Consider the following 21,008-nt stretch of genomic DNA (forward strand, 5'->3'; position numbering starts at 1 on the left):
AGTTATAGTGTATCTTTCTTCAGGTCTATTTCTAAAAAGTAAATATGATAAGATGCTACTAATATTTCATTTATCTTTAGCGAGTAACAATTTGAAATAGGGTACTCTTTGATATGGAAGTTTGAAAACTTAATTTATCCATAACAATAAGTGATGGTTTTTTCAAGTTATTTAACAGCTGCTTTTCAAATCAGAACAAAAACATGTTATGGTTCTCTGCTCTGCTCCAGGAATAAAACCACTCCTGTTTACAGCAAGAATAGCTCACCTGAAATAAAATATTAAAATATGTTATGACTAATAAAACCTAATCGAATGTTATTCTGACTTTTACTTTTTTCCATCAACTTTTGTTATCTTCACACTCTTTTTATTAACTTCTTGCCAAGAATAATCTAATTTTCCATTTTGAAATATTATGTATTGACTAGATACACAAATTGAAATAATTTATCTATTAAATATTTAATTAATTAAAAAAAATGTTATAAAATATAACTTCCTTTAAATCAATTCGTGGGTTATTTTTACACGATTTAAAATCATTGTTTTCTAATAATGTATAAAAGGATACCATAAATCCCTCAAATATTCATATTCCATAATATTTCTATGGGCACTTTCGAGACTAACAGTAATCTCTGAAATTATTGTATAAAATAATGCTTATATCGACAAAATTACTCAATATTTTTATACATGTCATATATTTTATCTCGAATAGACCGAAATATCAGATGAAAGGTGATCTTGATTTGTCACCGGCTTCGTATGTGGATGTTTCACATTGTTTTCGATGAATTCAACATATTGTAATTGATTTTCTGAAAAATATTACCACCGTGCTTATGTTAATATTAAGGGCACCTACAACATGATAAAAACATTTGTAATAAATTCATAGCAACAATTTTAATGGTATCAATACGTACCTCTCTAACGCATTTTACTGGCTTACCATCATCTTTTTTCTGCTCGAAGTAGTTGATTAGAGACGCCGGAATATAACCTCTACTTATTATCACTAATTTTTAGAGGAATCTTGTAAACTTTTGACTATTACGAAGACAAATCGAATTTTATAGATGGATTCGGTTTTGTATTTCTACACATCGGACAGCGCTCTCTCCTTCTAGGTTTTGACTAGTAAGACGAGAAGGAAAAATCTATTTACATTTAAAAACAATTTTAAATTTAAATTTTATTTTATTAAAAACTGTATATGGCAGTATGTATTGACTGTATTACAGATTTTTGATTGATTATAACAAATAGTGACAGAGCAACACGTAGTTTCCAAATATGTTTCAACTGTCAGGGAAACTACCGATGGGTGTTATCGTACTGAGCATAATTATATTCTATCTTTCGGAGCACTTTAACTGGTTCTTCTTTAATCCACGGTTTAAGCTACACACACACGCATAGTTTTCGCCCGCAACGATCACCAGTTATGATTTCATTTGATTATAACAGTTCATCACCAGCCAAATTAAAAATTTGAAGCAATACATAGTATACATGTGTTTGTTTTATTTATTTTTTTAGATAATGATGTTCCTATGCAGAAATCCCTATTATCTCCTATTGTAACAGGTCAATTGAAAAGTCCCCGGCCTACCATAATAAATCACATTTTTGGTCAACATTTTTTTTATTCAACATAATTCCCTTCAAGGGTGATACAATTCGAAGCTCAATTCATTGATTTTTGCCATCGTTTTCACTGACTTGTGACATGGTGCATAGTCTCAGTAAAGCAGCACTTTTTTTGCACATTTTTCGGTCATTTCGTCCTTCAGACGGTCCACTAACGCTATATAATAGTCGCTGTTGATAGTCCTTCCTTTTTCAAGGTAGTCAATGAAAATTATTTCATGCGCATCCCACAATAACAACGCTATAACCTTGCCAGCCGACTGTTGCGTCTTCCCACGCTTTGGAGCGAGTTCATCGTGTGCAGTTCACTCGGATGACTGTCGATTGGACTTCGAAGTGAAATAATGAAGCCATGTTTCATCCATTGTCACATATTGTCGCCAAAACTCCGATTTATTATGCTTGGTCATCTTCAAATACTGCTGCGAATCATAAACTCGTCATTGTTTTTGGTACCAATACTTGATGGTTGATTTTCATGGGGCAGTGTCCGGAAACTCGGCATCAAGCCAAGTTCTTGCTTCAACTGTATTTTTTCTATAGTATAATTCACAAACTAATGACCCAACAACTGTCAAATTTATACACGCATCTTTTGAGGGTTAGGGCTAATGAGAAAACGTAAGCATTTAATTCTAATAGTGCCATGTATGTATCAGGCCGGGGACTTTTCAATTGACCTGTTCAAAACAGCAGATAACAAATAAAGTCGTAATTGATCAAATTCTCTTACTTTCTAACCTTTACCAAGGGTTTCAAGAGTTGATGAGCAAGATCCCAATAATATAAAGAATTTACAAAATGTTTTACAAAAGCCTCTTTTAAATCCTCGATCTCAGTCCATTCTTGTCCTGCAAATAAGAAGGACGACTTGTAAAACGGGCTAAAACTTCAACATGTCTACTTAGCTAAAACATGGCTTCCACTTAAAATAGATGTTTTTATTGAAATAAACCTTAGTAATATTTCATATAAAAGTATTTTATTCATTGTAAAATCTGACATATATTGATATATTTATATGGCATATTTGGTATTATAATATATAAGTTGCTGATAATTAAAGATAAGACAAATAAAATATATGAATTAAATGGATGCCTAATCTAACTGTTTATGAATTATGAACGAATTATTACAATAATTACTTACAATATATTGAACAGGGAAAATATATGTAATATTATAAGCAAGCAAAATATTCCTATAATATTAATTAATTGATCGATTTTTCTTTTTTCAGGAATTATTACTTCTGGTGGCTGTATGGTCGGTGAGCGCTTAAGGGGTAGCGGTGGGGGCTTGGATGCAGTGATTTCTCCACCAGCCTGCCCCTCCAGAGGCCCCCACAAGTCCAGCACTGAGAGCGTACATAGAGTACTTAAAAGTGTCTCGAGGCAAAGCCTACTTAGTAAGTATTAATTGGTATATTTTAATTAGCAATAGCTATTGTTAATTATTCTTTATAATCTCCTATTACAAGGTACAATATGAAGTTGTGGAAAAAGTAATTTTTGCCTCTCTGAATAGATGACTTTGAAGTGCATACCTCTATTTAATCCTAATCAATGAAACCACAATATTTTTGACATTTCACTTACACTATTTACTCACTCAATAATGATTGCGCTTTGGAAATGAACAGGAAACCACAGGATATAAATAAAATCATTATTCTTGAAAAAAGACAAATTCGCGCTACTTTTGGAACGAATTATTGCCGAAGTTAGAAAATGGATTATGCTAAAGCTTTACAAATGGTGTTTAGTAAGATTGGAAAGGAAATGTACAGCTCTCGAACCTAGCTGAACTATTAACTCATTTATCATTATCAGTGACCAATGGGAAAGGGGGACGATTAAAAAAAGTGCCCAAAGTAGATAATTTGAAATAGTCTTGCATCATGAAAGTTAAACCACTTATAAATTAGTGACCATAACAACTCCCCAAAAACTTAAAGAGAATTTGATTAGGAATTTGATACATCTCCAATGCCAAAATATCCATTATTCTAGTACCTTTTTGCTATATCTGCAAAACATCCTTAATGGTATAAATCTTCAAAAGGCTTATGAAATTCGCTTAGTTCTGTTTCTCGCTGAGCAATCTTAGAAGTCTAGAGTGAGGGAATTATGATTATTCTCGGAAAGTAGCAAATTTTCATTAATTGAAAGGGCAAATAACACGTCAATTGAAAAGTCACCGGTCTTGGACACATAGATGGCGCTACCAGAATTAACTCTGTATGTTTTTTAGTTAGCCCTAACCCTCAAAAGATGCATGTATAAATTTGACAGCTGTCGGATGATTAGTTTTTGAATTATTGCATTTGTTACTGTGAAACTTTTGTTATTGTGAAAAAAAGGATAAAAAGGATAAAAAGTCTAAACTTAGCATACAAAGATTTGTATGCTAAGTTTAGACGTGTTGAAATGAGCATCGAAGACGGTGAAAGCAGTGGACGCCTAAAAATGGATGTTACCAACGAAAATATTTAAAAAACCCACAAAATGATTTTGAATGACCGTAAATTGAGATTGAGTGAAATAGAAGAGACTCTAAAGATATCAACTGAACGTGTACATCATATTATTCACGAATATTTGGGTATGAGAAAGCTCCGTGCAAAGTGAGCGCCGCGCGAGCTCACTTTTGACCAAAAACAACGAAGGGTTGATGATTCGGAGCAGTTTTTGAAGTTGATAAAGCGTAATAAAGCCGATTTTTTGCGCCGATATGTGACAATGGATGAAACACGGATGCTCCATCATTCCACTCCGAAGTCCGCTCTAAATGGTATCGAAAAGTTGGAGGGTCGCTATAATCAGTGTATCACCCTTGAAGGGAATTATGTTGAATAAAAAAAACTAATTTTGCCAAAAATATATGTTTTACTATGGTAGGTCGGACTTTTCAATTGACCTGTTATATTGGTAATTAGTGTTACGCTTTAAAGACATAAGAGAAACCGAAATTGATTTTTACCCAACCATTATTTATATAATTATGTATATTATATAAAAATATAAACTATGCTTTAAAATTTAATCATATTTTAATAGAACTATATATTTTCGTGTTGATATGCACTTATTTTGATGTGTATACGGGTATGTTTTCAGATTTGGTGGGCTGCAAACTAGGCATGTCCAAGTGTGGTCCATCGGAAAGAAGCAGTTTCCATCAGGAGGGTTTCTTTTCCTCTTCAAGGGATAGCTTACCAGCCGCCTACGTAAACAGAGCAGCAAACGTTAGTTCAGCTAGTGAATTAGATCTTTCGAGAAAACACCGAAGGTAAATATCATAAAACGTAGCTATAGTACTTCTAATAAAACATACAAAGCACGTTATAAATAACATATACGACCAAATACGACCAAATACAGTTTGTTCTCATGTTACACTAGTTAAAGAGAGATAGTTGTATGTTTAATGCGTCGGAACATGTAACCGTACATGTAAGTCTATAAAATTCGATTTGTTGTCAAATGTCCAACATTCCTCAAGACATTCGTGATAATAATTAGAGAATACAAACCTTGCGATGAAAGCATCGCGACGTGTTGACGTCATATATTTTGATTACGTGCATTGGCTATTTTATTGTATGGATTATATTTGTTGCTTAAATTAAGTTCCACTTTAATACATTTAAGTTTGTGGTGTATGTAGATTATTTGACTTATTCCCTATTTGGAGAATGCTGTATTGTACGTAAATCAACCAAGCAAATGCTAATCTCCAATGTTGTCCAGCAAAGTTTATCAAAGCGCTTTCAGTGTTAGTAGGTGATGTATGTATCGTGATCATTCTTTTTTTTTACTTTAAAAAATATATATCTATTAAAAATTTATTGAGAGAAACTGATATAATATATATTAACCAAAATAGTTTCTATAATTCTCTACAATTTTTGCATCTTTCTGGCAATATAGCGTGTATAGAACAATATTTGTGTATCAGCAATCAAATTATCTACCAATTTTTGTATATCCTCAGAATTTCGAAACAGTGTAACAGCCAAGTGATATCAACAAGTGGTAATCAGAAGACGCTCCATCAAGTGAATATACAAATACACTAGAGCTTACCATTCAAGCTACAACAGTTTAACTTCACAAGCATTGCAACATGTGGCGGAACATGCAAGAAGATGACTATACATATATTACTCTCCATTATGGGTCCATTTTACAACAATACGTCATTCAATTTGTTTTAGTAATATTGGTAGAAATCTACAGTTACTATTTCGTTTGGTTTTAACAACTTGTAATAAACTGCACCTTGCCGATTTCATCACATGCATAGAGAACAGCAACACAATAAGAATGAATATCTCACACAAAAAAAAATATCTTGAAGACATATATTTTTTGTTCTTCAAATTGTCGTATCCGATCCATTTTTCCTAGCCAGTCATAATAGGCCACTAAAAACCTTTAGTCTGTTCTTATGTTAGTCATATTTCCTTCTTTTGAATGTTTCCGATGACATGCACACGTTTGGAAATTGTTGATTTGAACTACTAAGCTGCCTGAAAGCTCTTTGAGACTTTCAGATCGTTTTCAATCAATAGATCTTTAATCATATTTTGTAATTCATATTCCTGGAATCGTTAAACCCAAGACCAATAAATGTAATATAACGAAGCAGCATTACCATAAGTTTCTAAGAGTAGTGTATGGGATTCGGCAGCAGATTTCGTCAAATCAAACAATAAAATTATGGAATGTCGAAAATGTAACTTTGAGCATTCTATGATTAGCTTCTGTATAATTTGAATTACTCAATAATACCAAAATGGCTGTTATTTTATAAAGATAAATGTAATCATCGAATTTTACAGTTAGACTATATTATCTTTGTTTACATTTATAATTTCACTAAGACTAATTTAATTTAATTATATGTTAGGCTCCCAGCTATAAAATCTAATAAAAGTATCTGTGTATCTGTATCTAAAAATAATTCTGCGGAAAGAATAATCTGACGACATTGATGTAAACATATGTAAGATCTAATTGTTTAATTCTGCTACAGGAAAGATCTCCGGGGTCGACTGAAGTTGCCTACCAGTGTAACATTAGCCAGTTCGGGCGAGGCTCCACTTTTGGGGGGGTGGAGGACAGCCCCAGGGTCGACGGCCGGCACAAACCCACCCTCTTCAAATCACTTAAGTAGTAGTAGTTGTAACGGTACCGAAAGGTAAGAAAAGGAAACTTTTAATTTAATCTATCCCTGAAGGTATATCCTAGATCAACTATGATGTTTCGGAAAGTTCTACTTTAAGTTTCAACCCTTCCATTAATTATAATAAAAATGTTCATGGTATCTATTTTTTATATTAGAATTTATTATTTTATATTAAATTTTTTTAATTATTTTTAATTTAATTAAACTTAGATAACACGTAGCCTAAATAATTAACATTCTACTCTTATTCTGCAGTTGAGGGCATTTTTACAATATTTCGACGAATAAATCGAACAATTAAAATATATTATTGATAACATATTATTCAATAAATTGCAAATATGACACATGAATAAACACATGATCTTTAATAATGCAGTCATGTTTATATTACAGTTTGCTTGATTACTACGAAATGCAAATTAGGAAAATTTATGTTTTAAATTTAGATTGCGCTTCAACTGTTAGTGCGAGGCAGTGTCGATTGATCTAGCGTAGGCTCTCTTGCTACTAAAGCTTACTCTATCAGTGGTGATTTGTACACTCTGGCACTTTAGAAGTTGCAACTCAGTACAATACTCCCCGAACACAAGATGCCAGGACATGAGCTAACTCTTTATGGCTATATGATGGATTGCTATATTTTCAGGTTATATTTTATCATATAAATTATCAATTTTAACCAAAATATGTAACGTAAATACATTTACATACAGCCACATTTTTTTAATTATTACAGTGTTACGTGACTCTGATCAATAATGAAACTGCTGCAGTCCTTAATTCACACTAGGCTTTGATAGTGCTAAATTGTTTTAAATACATCTAATTTAAAGTATAGCCCGTTCCATAAAACAATGAACTCACGCCATCTGAATTAATGACGTCAAAACGATTAAACCATTAAACGAATTAAACAAAAAGTTATTTTCAAATATAATTTGTCAATTATAATTTTAATATTATACTACATCTAATGCGTTTATTATCGAAGGGTTTAAAACAACAATTAATTACACAGTTATAATAGCTTTTAGGTTAGGGTTGTATTTTATTATATTTCCATTGAGCTCCTTTCCATACCACCTTTTTTTGTGGCATCCTCTGGGTGCCTAATCTACCTAATACCAAACTGTTGTATATCCATGTAATGTATTTTATTTTCATTACAGAGCATATATACCTTTTACGGTATTTTACGGTTTAAAGCTTATTAACCATTCTTGTTTCCATCATGAAGAACGATATATCTACAATAAATTATTAATAAACATTATAAGTAGTATAAGGGTAATAAAACCTAATCAATTGTTATTCCAACGTTTACCTTTTTCAATTAACTTTTGTTGTCTAAGCACTATTTTTATTATCATCTTGCCATGAGTGACCATTGTTCGGATTCTGAAATATCCATATCTTAACTAAATACAAAGAAAGCAAAGCGTTAAAACTACGTTTGCCAGTTTATAACCTGTAGTTATTATAATTAATATTTGTAACCGGAAGTGATCTAATGTAGAAAAACTACTACTTTACTTAATTAGTCTTGTTTTAAAGCTTATTCTAAATTCTATATATATATATATATATATATATATATATTTGTTCGACGTTTTAGTCTACGCACTTCCCATTGAATCCCGTTGAATTACACTAGCTAATGGTTCTCGAGGAATATAGCGTATCACTTCATTTGAAACATAATACGGCATCGACAATGGCACGCAACATTTTATTTTGGAACCGTTGTATGATGGACCTATTAGACTTCCTAGCAGTTTCCCATAGTTGGATGTCATATGACCGAATAGGCTTGAGTATAGCTTTATATAATAATATCTTGTTATCTAATGATAACTTGGATTAGCGCCCGATAAGACAATACGTTTGGTAGAATTTAAGTCCAAGTTGTTTCCGTTTGGCGTGTATATGCTTCTTCCAAGTTAGGCGGAGATCTAGGTGTATAACAAGTTATTTAGCATCCTCTGCTTGCGGGAATTAACAATTATTAATATAGACTGGTGGACATTTCTACGCAACATAAAAGTTATATGACTGGATCTTGTTTCGTTGGCTTTTATACGTCACCCTTCCAGCCATATTTGTATTTGATTTAGGTGTGTTTGTAAGTTTATTGATGCTATGGTTGGATAAAACAAAAAATTTAAAAAGAAATAATAAAATCACTGATGATAGGTATCACACAGAATGTACAAGATAATATGTAACTATGTACAAGATAATTTATGACTAGATAATAAACATAAAAGGTTAATTGAATAGTTCCAAGCCTGACACATTATGGCGCTACTACAATTAAATCCATATGTTTTTTAGTTAGTCCTAACACTCAAAAGATGCGTGTATAAATTTTACAGCTGTCGGATAATTAGTTTCTGAATTATAGCATTTTGTGTGAAGCAACTTTTGTTATTATGAAAAAATGGATGAAAAGGAATTCCGCGTGTTGATAAATTATTGCTTTTTGAAGGGAAAAAATACAGTTGAAGCAAAAACTTGGCTTGATTCCGAGTTTCCGGACACTGCCTCAGAAAAATCAACCATCAAGGATTGGTATGCTAGACGTGGTGAAATGAGCACCAAAGACGTTGAACGCAGTGGACGCCCAAATGAGGTTATAACCAAAGAAAACATTAAGAAAATCCACAAAATGACTTTCAATGACCGTTAATTGAAACTGAATGAAGTAGCAGACACTTTAAATATATCAACTGAACGTGTACATCATATCATTAGCGAATATTTGGGTATGAGAGAAAGTTCTGTGCAAAGTGGGTGCCGCGCGAGCTCACTTTTGACTAAAACAACGACGAGATAATTATTCGGAGCAGTGTGTGAAGATAATCAAGCATAAAAACCGAGTTTTTGCGTCCATATGTGACAACAGATGACACATGGCTCCATCATTTCACTCCGAAGTCCAATCCACAGGCATTCCAGTGGACTGCACACGATGAACCCGCTCCAAAGCGTGGCAACAGTCGACTGGAAAGGTTATGGCGTTCGTATTTTGGGATTCGCATGGAATAATTTTCATTGACTAGCTAAAAAAAGGAAGAACCATCAACAGCGACTATTATATAGCGTTATTGGACCGTTTGAAGGACAAAATGGAAAAAAATTAAGTGCTGCTTCCCCAATACAATACACCGTGTCACAAGTCAGTGAAAACTGGCAAAAATCCATCAATTGGGCTTCGAATTACTTCCTCATCCACCGTATTCTCCAGATCTGGCCCCTGTTCACTATTCCCGTTCCAAGATCTCAAAAGAATGCTTGCTGTGAAGACGTTTTCATCAAGTGAAGAGGTGATGGCCGAAACTGAGGACTATTTTGAAACAAAGGACAAATCGTGCTACAAAAATGGTATCCAAAAGTTGAAGGGTCGTTATAATCAGTGTATCACTATTGAAGTGAATTATGTTGAATAAAAAAATATTGCCAAAAATATGTGTTTTACCATGGTAGGCCGGGGAATATTCAATTGACCTGTTAATGTAATTTATAATGCAGGAATAGGAATATTGCGGATGAGACAAACTTATTATTATTGATGTTATTTTTGTTTATCACTATATTTAATTTGTTTTTTATCAGTTTTAACATACCTATAGTTTTTCTTGCTATAAACAGATATGTATGTAGAATTGCGACTGATAATATTAAACATTCGTACATGTTTATTATTATATTCACTCGGATCGTTGTATGTGCTGCAAAAGTAAATTTTATACTTAACAATATTAGTACTATTGTGGATATACAATTCGTTCCTCAGATTCACATTTTCGTCCCTTATTTTGTTCTATCTTTAATTATTATAGTTCGCAATATTAAATAGGACTTTTTAGGTCGCGACTTCCATTATCGTTGTTGTGCGTATTTACGTAGTGGTCGGCTTTAGATATCTGTATAGTGACATTTTGGCGTTGACTTGCTGGTATATTCATAGTGTGTGATAGTGCTCAAGCCGAAATGTTCATCCTTTTCTGATTACTATAAGTATATATTTAAATTGTACTTGTTTCTAGTTATTTGAACTAAGATACTGGAACATTCAAATACATTGTTCAGTTATCTATCTTAATAAACGAATCAATATGTTTCAAAGAAAATCAATATATCGCATACTCCGGTAAGTAAACAGACTATATAACGTTCTACGCAATATAAATATAATATTTTAAAAAACATTCAAATTTCAAAGTTCTAAAAAGCGCCATATATTTTTGATTGGCAGTTTCTTAAATATCATTATAGTTTATACGCATTTTGAATGAATGTGCTTTATCAAATGTATCTGTATCATAATCAATAATATCATGTCATCACAATCAATAATAATAATTGGACATATAAGAACATTTGGTGTTTTTTATCGTTTTATATTCAGTTGTTAATACAATTTTAAATTTTTCTCAATATTAGAGCGAGAAAACAGTATAGTAGTTTAAGTTCCAATATGTTGTCTTTATCAATACATATATCAATACAATGGGGATGAACAAAATAATATCAACACCTAACCTATTCGCAATTTTATTCATAAACAAGATGTTAAGGTATTATTTGATGTTAAATGAGTAAGAGTTAGTTACAAAGTAGAGCATGTACCATAACATACGCCAATATCTTCAATGGTGTTGGGGATGGAAGTTTACTTCTCACACTCTGCTTTAAAATTCCTCATAACTATTCAGTTATGTTGAAGTTTAATAATTGTTATGGCCAGGAAAGGTGTTTGATGATTTTCTGGTGCTCCTGAACCCACTATATTGCTGTATTGTGGCAGTGTTTGACAGCATTATTCTAGAACAAATGAAATCGTTGAAAATGTCAAGACATTCATTCGTAGTAATCCTCTAACTAAATAATTTGAATATTACGATAGTGCGGATCAAATCATAAAGGAACCTTGCGTTTACCTGTAGAAAGTAAACAGTCCGGATAGTTTACTTTGATATTCTCCATACATAAATTGGTAGTTAGTAAGAAACAATGTAAACGATGATTCATTGGACCACTCCACATTCTTCCAATCATGTCCAGCGTTTGTGATCGTATTATTTCTTTCTCGGCTTCTATTATAAAGGGTTTCACAATGGTAGCCCTTCCATGATTGTTAGCTTTATGGAAGGAAGTCTCACGTGCTGTTTTTACCGAAAACGTTTTCTTAAAGTAAGTGTTGAGTTCTGTTGTCACTCAAGTCTGACTAAACTTGAGTGAACTCAGTCAACATGCCACAGGATGTACCATATTGCATAGTATTCATATTATTTCGTTTATGCCTTATACTACTGTAACAATCAAAAGAGGACGTGTACGGATACGTACTGTGATGAAGAAACAGAAAACGTTAAAATCCTTTTCATTTTGCACAAATGATATAAATTAATCAACTAATATTACTTCGAATCCGCTTCGTTACCATATTTATTTTCGTTAGACTTCTGACTGTTCCCTAAAATAAAAAATTCTCTCATCATTTTGAATTTTCTCGGCTTTTGAAGTCGAAAAGAGCTTAAAACGATAATGTGGTTTTTTCCTATTGCTGTGGTAGTTACAGTTTCGAGTCCTGCCGAGCCTGCAACAATCGCGCCACCAGCCAAGCTGTATAAGACCGAATGTCTTCTGGGATTGTCTCTATGTTAGTCACTCGCCACTCGGTAAGTTTAATGCCGAAAACCGTGGTTTAGTATTCAGGTTAAACAGTAGTCCTATTATTTATATTAAATTCCTTCGAGTTGTCTAAATCCTAAATAAATGGGAAAAATTGGTTGCTACTTATGTTTTAAAATAGTACATAATAGTAGCAATATTACTTGCAATATATTTAATCAATTTTATTTCCGTTGTTTTAAAGATTACAGTTGCTGATGCTATTCTAGATATTGACTAATTAAAAGCAATATCATATAACAGAGTATATGTTTATGTAATGATATTACAACTTAATATGTTCTTATTCACTGTCTCTTATTAACTGATTCACTTTCACTGTTAGCAATAGTGAATTTGAAATAAAAATTATAATCGTAAATTTTACAAACACCTTATAAATAAATGTCTGGAAAATATTTAATAAAGGGCGCCGGAACGGCTTTTAGACGCCGTTTCAGGGCCGATAAACCCATTCTTTGGGAATTTGATTCGGTGCAGCGAATGCGCCTCACAAAATCCTCAGAAATCCGGAAGATTTGTCCGATTTATCAGGGATTTGCGCACATGTGACGAACCTTAATTGTAGGGCATCAGGACTGAACCTTGGTATTATGCAAATCGTCTACAGAGATTTGAATGTTCGCTTAAAATCTCTATATCTAAAAATCGATTAGACATTGTAAGCTCGAATAAGAAATGAATAGTAGTATTTTCAACTAAAGGATATAGTTTGGATTAACCACTGGTTTATAAATTTAACATAATCTTTAGCGATATTTATTGGTAATAATGAGAGATATCGACATAAAGTAATATATAGAGTGTTAACTTAATACAAATAATTGCAAAATTATTTTGCGTGGTTTCAGCAGCAAGGCGCTGAGAACGTCATTTTGCTGAATTTCATTGATTAGTTTAACTTACCGTAACAGGAACCTGTAATGAAAGCATTTTATTAGCATTTCATTGGCCGATGACTTCATACGCATCACGTGACTAACCTCTGGTGTCACATTCTACTGACCAATTAAATTTCAAATAAAACCAAAATGTAATTTTTTAAAACCATTTATTAACATAAAATTCTATATAAATACAAACATTTTACATAATATACATACATAATATTATTCAAAAAGCTAAAATATAAATATATAATGAATATATATAATTTATATAATAAAAAAACAATTAAATGTGGATATAAAAATGGCTACAATCTAATTGAAAACATAACATATCTCGTGACAAATATAATCAACTATTGTCTATATTTTATTAACATCCTTCTTGATAATTTATCTCGGTTAAGAAGCCTTAAGCCAAAATATTAATTACAAGTATCTTGACCAATATACACTTCTTTCAAATAAATAAACCCCTTCAATATAATTAGGTTTTTAATTGATGGCACTTTACAAACAACTTTTTAAACGGTAGCAAAATCTTTCCTGTTGTATAATCACATTTACCTTCAATATAATTTTGCCATCGTCCCATTTCAATACATTTTGTGTTTAAACTGGTTGTAATATTTTCATGATTTCTTCTGTTGTGTTCCTGTAAATAATAGTATATATGAACACAAACTCTTCATATAAATAATTGTTTACGTACCAGGTAAAAGTAAGTCACACACACACATCCTTAATCTAGCTAACTTGGGTTGTTTCTTCCAAGGAAAGCTACGTCTGGTGTTTTATTTCCGCACATACACTGGATACACAGCACTTCTGAGGATGAAGATACATTATAATCAAATAAAAGTGATTATATTTAAGACACAAAAATACTGATTGTATTTTATGTCAGACACACAAAAATGGCGTCATACATAAACTGAAACAAACAATGGCGTTACAGAAATGAGCCAATTAAAATTGGTCTCCAGCATTGGTTGCCAGCATTGGATGGACCACGCAAAACAATTCTTCTTTTTGGCTTATTTAAGTAAAACCTCTATATATACTCTATGGGTATCAATATCAAAATCTGCTTGTTAAACAGCCTAACATAATTATTAAATTCGATGATATTGATATTTCTCTACCTAAAATAAAATTTTCCTTTTAGTATTATTGAGTTTTTCAGAAATACATTTTTTTTGCACTCACTAGTGTTAGTTTCACTCATTTAAAAGTGGCAATTTGAATGTCAATATCAAATAATGGCCTAGAGTGTCAAAATAGTTCGAAGACAATGATTTGCAAGACTTATTAAATGAAAACCTAACTCAGGTTCTCAAGGAGCTTTTAGACAGCTCAATACTTGTTGATTCAGCTATGTTCAGATATTTATATACGATCAGAATGGCTCAAAAGAAGGCAAAATGCTTATTAAACAATTTAACTGAAAATTCCATTTCGAACCGTTTCAATATCTCAGTTTCATTGCTTGCCAGGCAAAATATAATAGTTTTTTGTGGTGTATTGTGTTGCACTATGGTGATAGTAAGTGCAAAAGGTCTTTAAATACATAGTTACATCGACACGCCCACAAAGTTGATGGCTTGTTTTTGCAAAAATTTCGGCAATAGGAAGTAATAGAGGCAAAGTAAGCAGCACCTTTTTAAAAATCTTTTGAAGTAAAGCAGCTCTTGACGAAATCCTCAATGATATTAATTAGTTAGTTAGTATTCGTTAGATTTGTGCCTGTTAATACAATATGAAGATCGAGGCATATGTTTTTGCGCTAGAAACTAGGCTTTCTGATTCTTATGAGAGTACTATTACTTTTGAGAAAATTTTTGAAATACTTTTAGAAATCAGTTGGAATTAGTGGTATTCTTGATATCAGCGCATCATCGCCTCTGAACTTTTTTATAATGATAGTTGTCTCAACTACGTTCTTTATAATCATTTAATTTAATATTTCAGTTAGACAATTAACTTCATTTGGAATGGTAATGAACTACTGGCTTATCAATTTGACTTTATGTTCTCTGATATAAAGTCCTGACCTGAAATGGCTCTGGTAATTCTTCATTTGACCTTGTGTTGAAGGAATTACTAATAATTTTAAAAATAGCACGTATAACATAACGTTCTACTACTTTTTTACTACTTTTTTCGCAAAATGGCGATCAAATTATTAGACTAATCAATCCGTAATATGTACCGACTAAGAAGTTGCGATATATGGAACCATCGGTATATATGTGCTTGCGACCAGGATAAGAGTGGAGAAGTTCTCAGAACTTGGATCGAATAAAGTAAGAACAATGATGTCTTTGATATAACTGACATAAAGATATGTTTATGAAGGGTGCAGGTCCAAGGGGGAAAACTGGTATAGTGGACAAGGAGGGGATGCTACAAGCCAATTCCAGCCCTGGATAGAAGATCGGCAATTATATGAGAGGTTATATAACAGTACAGGATGGGTGGATGACTCCAAGTGAAGGTCAGATTTAAGATGGTAGGACAGGCGATCTCACAGCGAACTTCAGTGAAAGTAAATCCATACGATTAGAAAGCAGTGGGGTGGATGTAAGACTCCACAAGTTAATTGCCGGGTAGTGCATGTAGCGATTTGAGGTAAGTTGGCGCAGAAGCAGCGAAGAATAAGGAGCCGTAATATAATTAGGAAAGATTATGGAGGCATTTATTTCAAGAATGGTTTCCTGGTCTGTACATGTGTGCCGGTTAAATAGCCAACGCAACATTTCCATGTCTCTGGAACAGCGAGTTTTAAGTTCGTCGATATGATGCTTCCAGGACAGCCAGCAGTCGAAAATGAGTTCCAAGAACTTTATATGACTAACAGTTTTGATTGGAGTATCATTAAGAGAGAAGGAATGGAAGCATGTACAGTTACGCCTCCGACAGAAGTAGATTACAGAGTACTTTGGAGGAGAGATTAGGAATCCGGTGGACTAGGGCCAAGGAGATAGACGGCTTAATGCTCTTTAAAGGAGCCTTTCTCCAAAGTTTGGAAACTTGACCGAGCAATAAATAAGTATATAGCCCGCAAAAAATCGGTAGGTGAGCCTTAAGTCAACGAATTTAGCTATTGAAATAAGGGCTATTACAAATAAAGTAGGACTTAGAACTAAACTCTGAGGGAGTCCAGTCGAGATTGATTAGGTGGAGAAAAGAAAACCTCCCGAAGAGGCTCGGAAAGATCTGTTGCTGAGAAAATTCATGACAAACCCCAGGATATTACCAATAAGTCCGAAGCAGTGTAGATTATTAATTATCAAAGACCTATTAACTCTACCAAATGCATTTTGTAAATTCAATGATAGTACCAGCCCGTATTTTCTGTCAAACTAAACATTTCTTATATCATTCTCTAAGCCCACCAAATTATTTACTGTGAACCGGCCAGAGCGACACTGAAAATCATATAGTAATGAATGGGTGCCAATTTTTTTTAAAATCTTCTGTCTCTATTTTATATGGATTTCTTTAACCGCATGTTCTTACTTTCCTATGTAATTTGAAAAACATTTTCTTTTACAAGATAAATCTGTCAATCACAAGAACAGCAGAAGAATATTTTGTCATATATTGCCACATGCAACCGTTCTGAAGCTAATTTGTTCATAATTTTTAACTAAACTATATTACAATATAGACAGCTAATTTAATTGCCTTGTAAACAAATCACAAATAAAACTACAATTAATTATTTTTTGTACAAAGTGAACAAACAACGAACTTTGTAATTGTAAGTTACAAATAAAAATTGTAAGTTACAAACTTCCTGATATCAAAGGTTAAAGAACTCATCCATATGCATTAATAGTATTACCAACCGTTTTGCAATGACCTATTTAAAACCTCTCTGCTTCAAGTCGGGTCCAATAAACTCATTTCTGCTAAGGCAGTTCTGGTGCAACGGGAGCCAGTCTGGAAAATCCCGAGAAATCCGAAGATTTGTCCATTTTCGAGGAGATTTACGCACATGTGACGGGTCCTAATTGTGCGCATGCAGAGCAGATCGAGACGGAATTATGCAGATTAATTTTGGCAATGGAGAGATCCATTTCAAAGATCCTCACCATTATGAGTGCAACTTTATTGCCGCTGTAATTCGATGGCGACTAAAGATTTCTTCCGGAGAGAATAATCGTTTGGATTGTCGCATTTGAACCTTATAAATTGCGTTTCCTTTTCTTTTTTCTCTCCGTTTTTTACAGCAATCTCACATAACGACATTTTATTTTCCAAGAGTTCATTTGTAGATATATTTATTGATTAAAATATAAAAATCGTTTTTCCTAACATGCCAAGTAAAACATTTTGTTTTACAAATATTTGTACTTTGACCAAGACATAGTAATATTTTTGGAATAAGATAAAATCTCGGTTATTATTTTATTTAATCATCCAGTTCCAAGCAATATCCTCAAAAGGAAAAGAGACAAATATAGCAGTAACATATAACTATTGAGATAAATTTTTCAAATTTGCTTTTTAAATTCGCGATTTTCTCTGCTTTCTTAATATCGTTGTGAAACCATGTTGTAAATATATTTTAGGATACCGTAGCCAATTTTAATTATGTGAAGAGTAAATCTTTATTGAATAGGGCATATATTTCGTATCTAAAGCTGAAATTGGAGGTACAGTAAAGTGATTATTAATATCAAAATTAATACAATGCTTTAATATCATGTATAATATATAATAAATAACGAATATATATAAAATATTATATAATAATAAAATATAGAATCATATATAACATATTATTTTCATAATATATTATAAAAATTTATTTATTTAGCACTACTTTGTTCATCTTTTCTTTTGTTAATCTAAGAACATAGCTAGAATTTCATGATTAAATTTAATATAATTTGAAACTTTTAAAGACAACAATCTAAGTGTATATTAAGTGTTACATTTACTAATAATGGAATAAAATCATATTCGATGAGCCTTTAAAAAAGGCAAAAAGATTTTGTATATAATTTCACCAGTGTGAAAGAGAGTTTATTTCGGTGCAATGTTAACGTCATTTTTTGTGGGTGTTTATTTTATACGAAAAGAATTTATTATTTACTTTAAAATTTCATTATTTCAAACGTCAATTTTCATTTCAAATCGATTCTTCTAGAAAAAGCTTCTTTACAGGTAAAGTAAATACGTAGAATTGCCAGAAAGTGGATTTTCAAAAATACTCACCTAGACCATTAAATGAAATGCAAATATTATCGAAAAACGTGTGTTTCAACGTTCCTCTAATTCGCAAGACTTAGCGTTCTCTAATTCTTCACATGCCTCAAATAATTATTTCGCTTAAAACTAAGTTCATTAAACGAAGTGAGAAATTGGAATGATGATAATAATCAACATCACAAAAATAATATTTTAATAGAGTGAATTTAATTAAATGCATTCAATAAGAAAGAGTGTGAGTTAAAAAAGGGTGTCGTAAATTGGTGGAAATATACAATAATTTGTATAACAAAACCGTTTTTATCTTCATTTTTAGAAATGTTCCTTTTATACACTCAAAGTTGTTGAACAACCTAGTGTATTTTTAAATTAATATATTCTATTTTCTAGTAGCTACGTATGCCAATATACAAATGTCGCTGTAAAATACCTATTTTATTAGACCTGACTAATTTAAAATTAAACATCACGGAGCTGCAAATTAGGAATTTACGGCACTAGAAAACAAACATTTACCTGCAAAACAGGTCCATTTATTCCGACTCTAGTACAATCCAAATTCTCAACTGCAACTCGCAAATCAAATATAGCGAACATTTCGGGGAACTGAAACTTTGATAATAAGTCCGGTTCAAGTTTTGAAAGTCAAATAAAAACCATTCCGACTATTTGGAGCGTACACGACAATTGTTCAACATTGCTCCGTGAATGTCGGCTAGCCAGGTTTTTGTTCTTGAAATGAACATCGTTAGAATTTTAAGTAGTTTATATTTCGCGATGATATTTAACTGTTTAAGGATCCGAACCGGATGCAATAAAGTTCCTTTATCCAAAGTTTCGGAATATTTATCCCAGGGGCAATAGTCACTTTGCATTTTATCGAAAAGTATTTCTTCTCTGTTTTAATAAGAGCAAATAAACCATAAAGATTAACCTAAATTAATTCCTCCATTAATTACTCCTAGTGTGCTTAATGTTAAATTACAATAATCAGCATTTTAAATTACGATGAAAGTATGATCTCATGGCCTATTAATTTTCAAATATCATACAATTGGATATAAATTTGTATTAGAAATGAAGTCACTCGTTTAAGAGGCCGAATCCAGAGATTGTTAAATAAAAAAAAATTGGAAATATCCATGTCTCATATAAATATAAAAATTGTTATAATAATTCTTCCTTGATTTTGATATATGTTTTTAAAAATTGTATTCTTTTAAAAGCAATGTGTGGAAGTTCCATTAAACGCCTTCGTGGGTTGCCTTTACACCACTTAAATCCTATATTACCCAACAGTGTATGAAGGAATGTACTACATCCCACAAATGGCTTCAACAATTTTCTCTGAAATAATTGTATCAAGTTATATTTCTATTGAAAAAAGTATTTACTGTTTTTATATATTTCGTATATTTGAACGCTGATACAGCTAACATCAAGCTGATCTTGAGTCGTCATCCATTTCGCATAAAGACGGTTTCTTTTCGGCGAATTTAAGGTTATATTGTTTATTAATTTTTAAGATATTTTAGTGACCGTATCCGTACTAATATTCGGTGCAGCTGCAACATACTAAAAATATTTTCAATAAAAAACACATTGTACTGGTCAGAGAGCGTCTCCATTATCTCGTTCCTGTTGGAAATAACTGATTACAGGTGCAATCAGTTTATGATTCTGACTGTGTAACAACTTCGGCATTTTAAATCAGAGTAATAATAAGCGGTGATTGGAAATTTATTAAAACAAAGCGCTAAAACAACGCTTAACGGTTTATAACCCATAATTATAATATTTTAAGGAATTTTGCAGACGTTCGACAAACGAACGACTTTTGCGAGCTCATTCGAATACATGCTCGAACTTATCACATAGCATCTCTTTTTAAATACAATAAAATGAAAAGGAAAATATTGTCTTAAGGTAAAACGAATTTTCAACTTTCGACAGCCACATAACATATTGATGACGTCACTACTGTTCTGAATAGACTATACGTTCACTAGCACATACTAAAACATTTTCTTTTACCAGTGAGGCCTTTGTACATTTTCGCATTTGGAAAGAATCTGGAAGCAAGAAAACCACCGTTATAAACCGAAGCTCCTCTAAGGCGTCTGTTTGTTGTGTCCCAGACTTATTCCCATATTATTTTCGTTTTCATCATACAATGATATACAGAAATCATTTAAAAATACTGAAGGAGCGGTATTGTTGCAGACCTGTATTAATGTTAATTACATGCATACATAATAACGACATCTGCTTATTACAACATTGGTACTTAAACATTACTTATGTTGTATTAATATATATCATTTAAATGTTTTTTTTTTCTAG

General features: G+C 32.2%; 2 protein-coding genes across 3 annotated transcripts in view; both read left to right on the top strand.

The window, feature by feature from the left end:
- The window catches only part of LOC143193639 (uncharacterized), a 191,176-nt gene extending 183,828 nt beyond the window's left edge, over positions 1-7,348 (top strand). The window contains exons 4-7 of the mRNA XM_076399967.1: positions 2,903-3,070; positions 4,782-4,953; positions 6,703-6,867; positions 7,252-7,348. Of these exons, the coding sequence (XP_076256082.1) occupies positions 2,903-3,070; positions 4,782-4,953; positions 6,703-6,867; positions 7,252-7,348 (602 nt within the window). The remainder of the gene's footprint in view (positions 1-2,902; positions 3,071-4,781; positions 4,954-6,702; positions 6,868-7,251) is intronic.
- A 3,219-nt stretch (positions 7,349-10,567) lies between these two features.
- LOC143192898 (cyclic nucleotide-gated channel alpha-3) overlaps positions 10,568-21,008 on the top strand; it is a 223,821-nt gene continuing 213,380 nt past the window's right edge. For both annotated transcript variants that reach the window (XM_076398689.1, XM_076398690.1), the window contains exon 1: positions 10,568-11,011. In XM_076398689.1, coding sequence (XP_076254804.1) covers positions 10,977-11,011 — 35 coding nt within the window. In that variant the 5' untranslated portion in view covers positions 10,568-10,976. The remainder of the gene's footprint in view (positions 11,012-21,008) is intronic.

The sequence above is a fragment of the Rhynchophorus ferrugineus genome, unplaced genomic scaffold, assembly GCF_030347505.1.
Source record: "Rhynchophorus ferrugineus isolate W39M unplaced genomic scaffold, kcgeb_rfMv2 rfM3, whole genome shotgun sequence".
NCBI classification, from domain to species: domain Eukaryota; kingdom Metazoa; phylum Arthropoda; class Insecta; order Coleoptera; family Curculionidae; genus Rhynchophorus; species Rhynchophorus ferrugineus.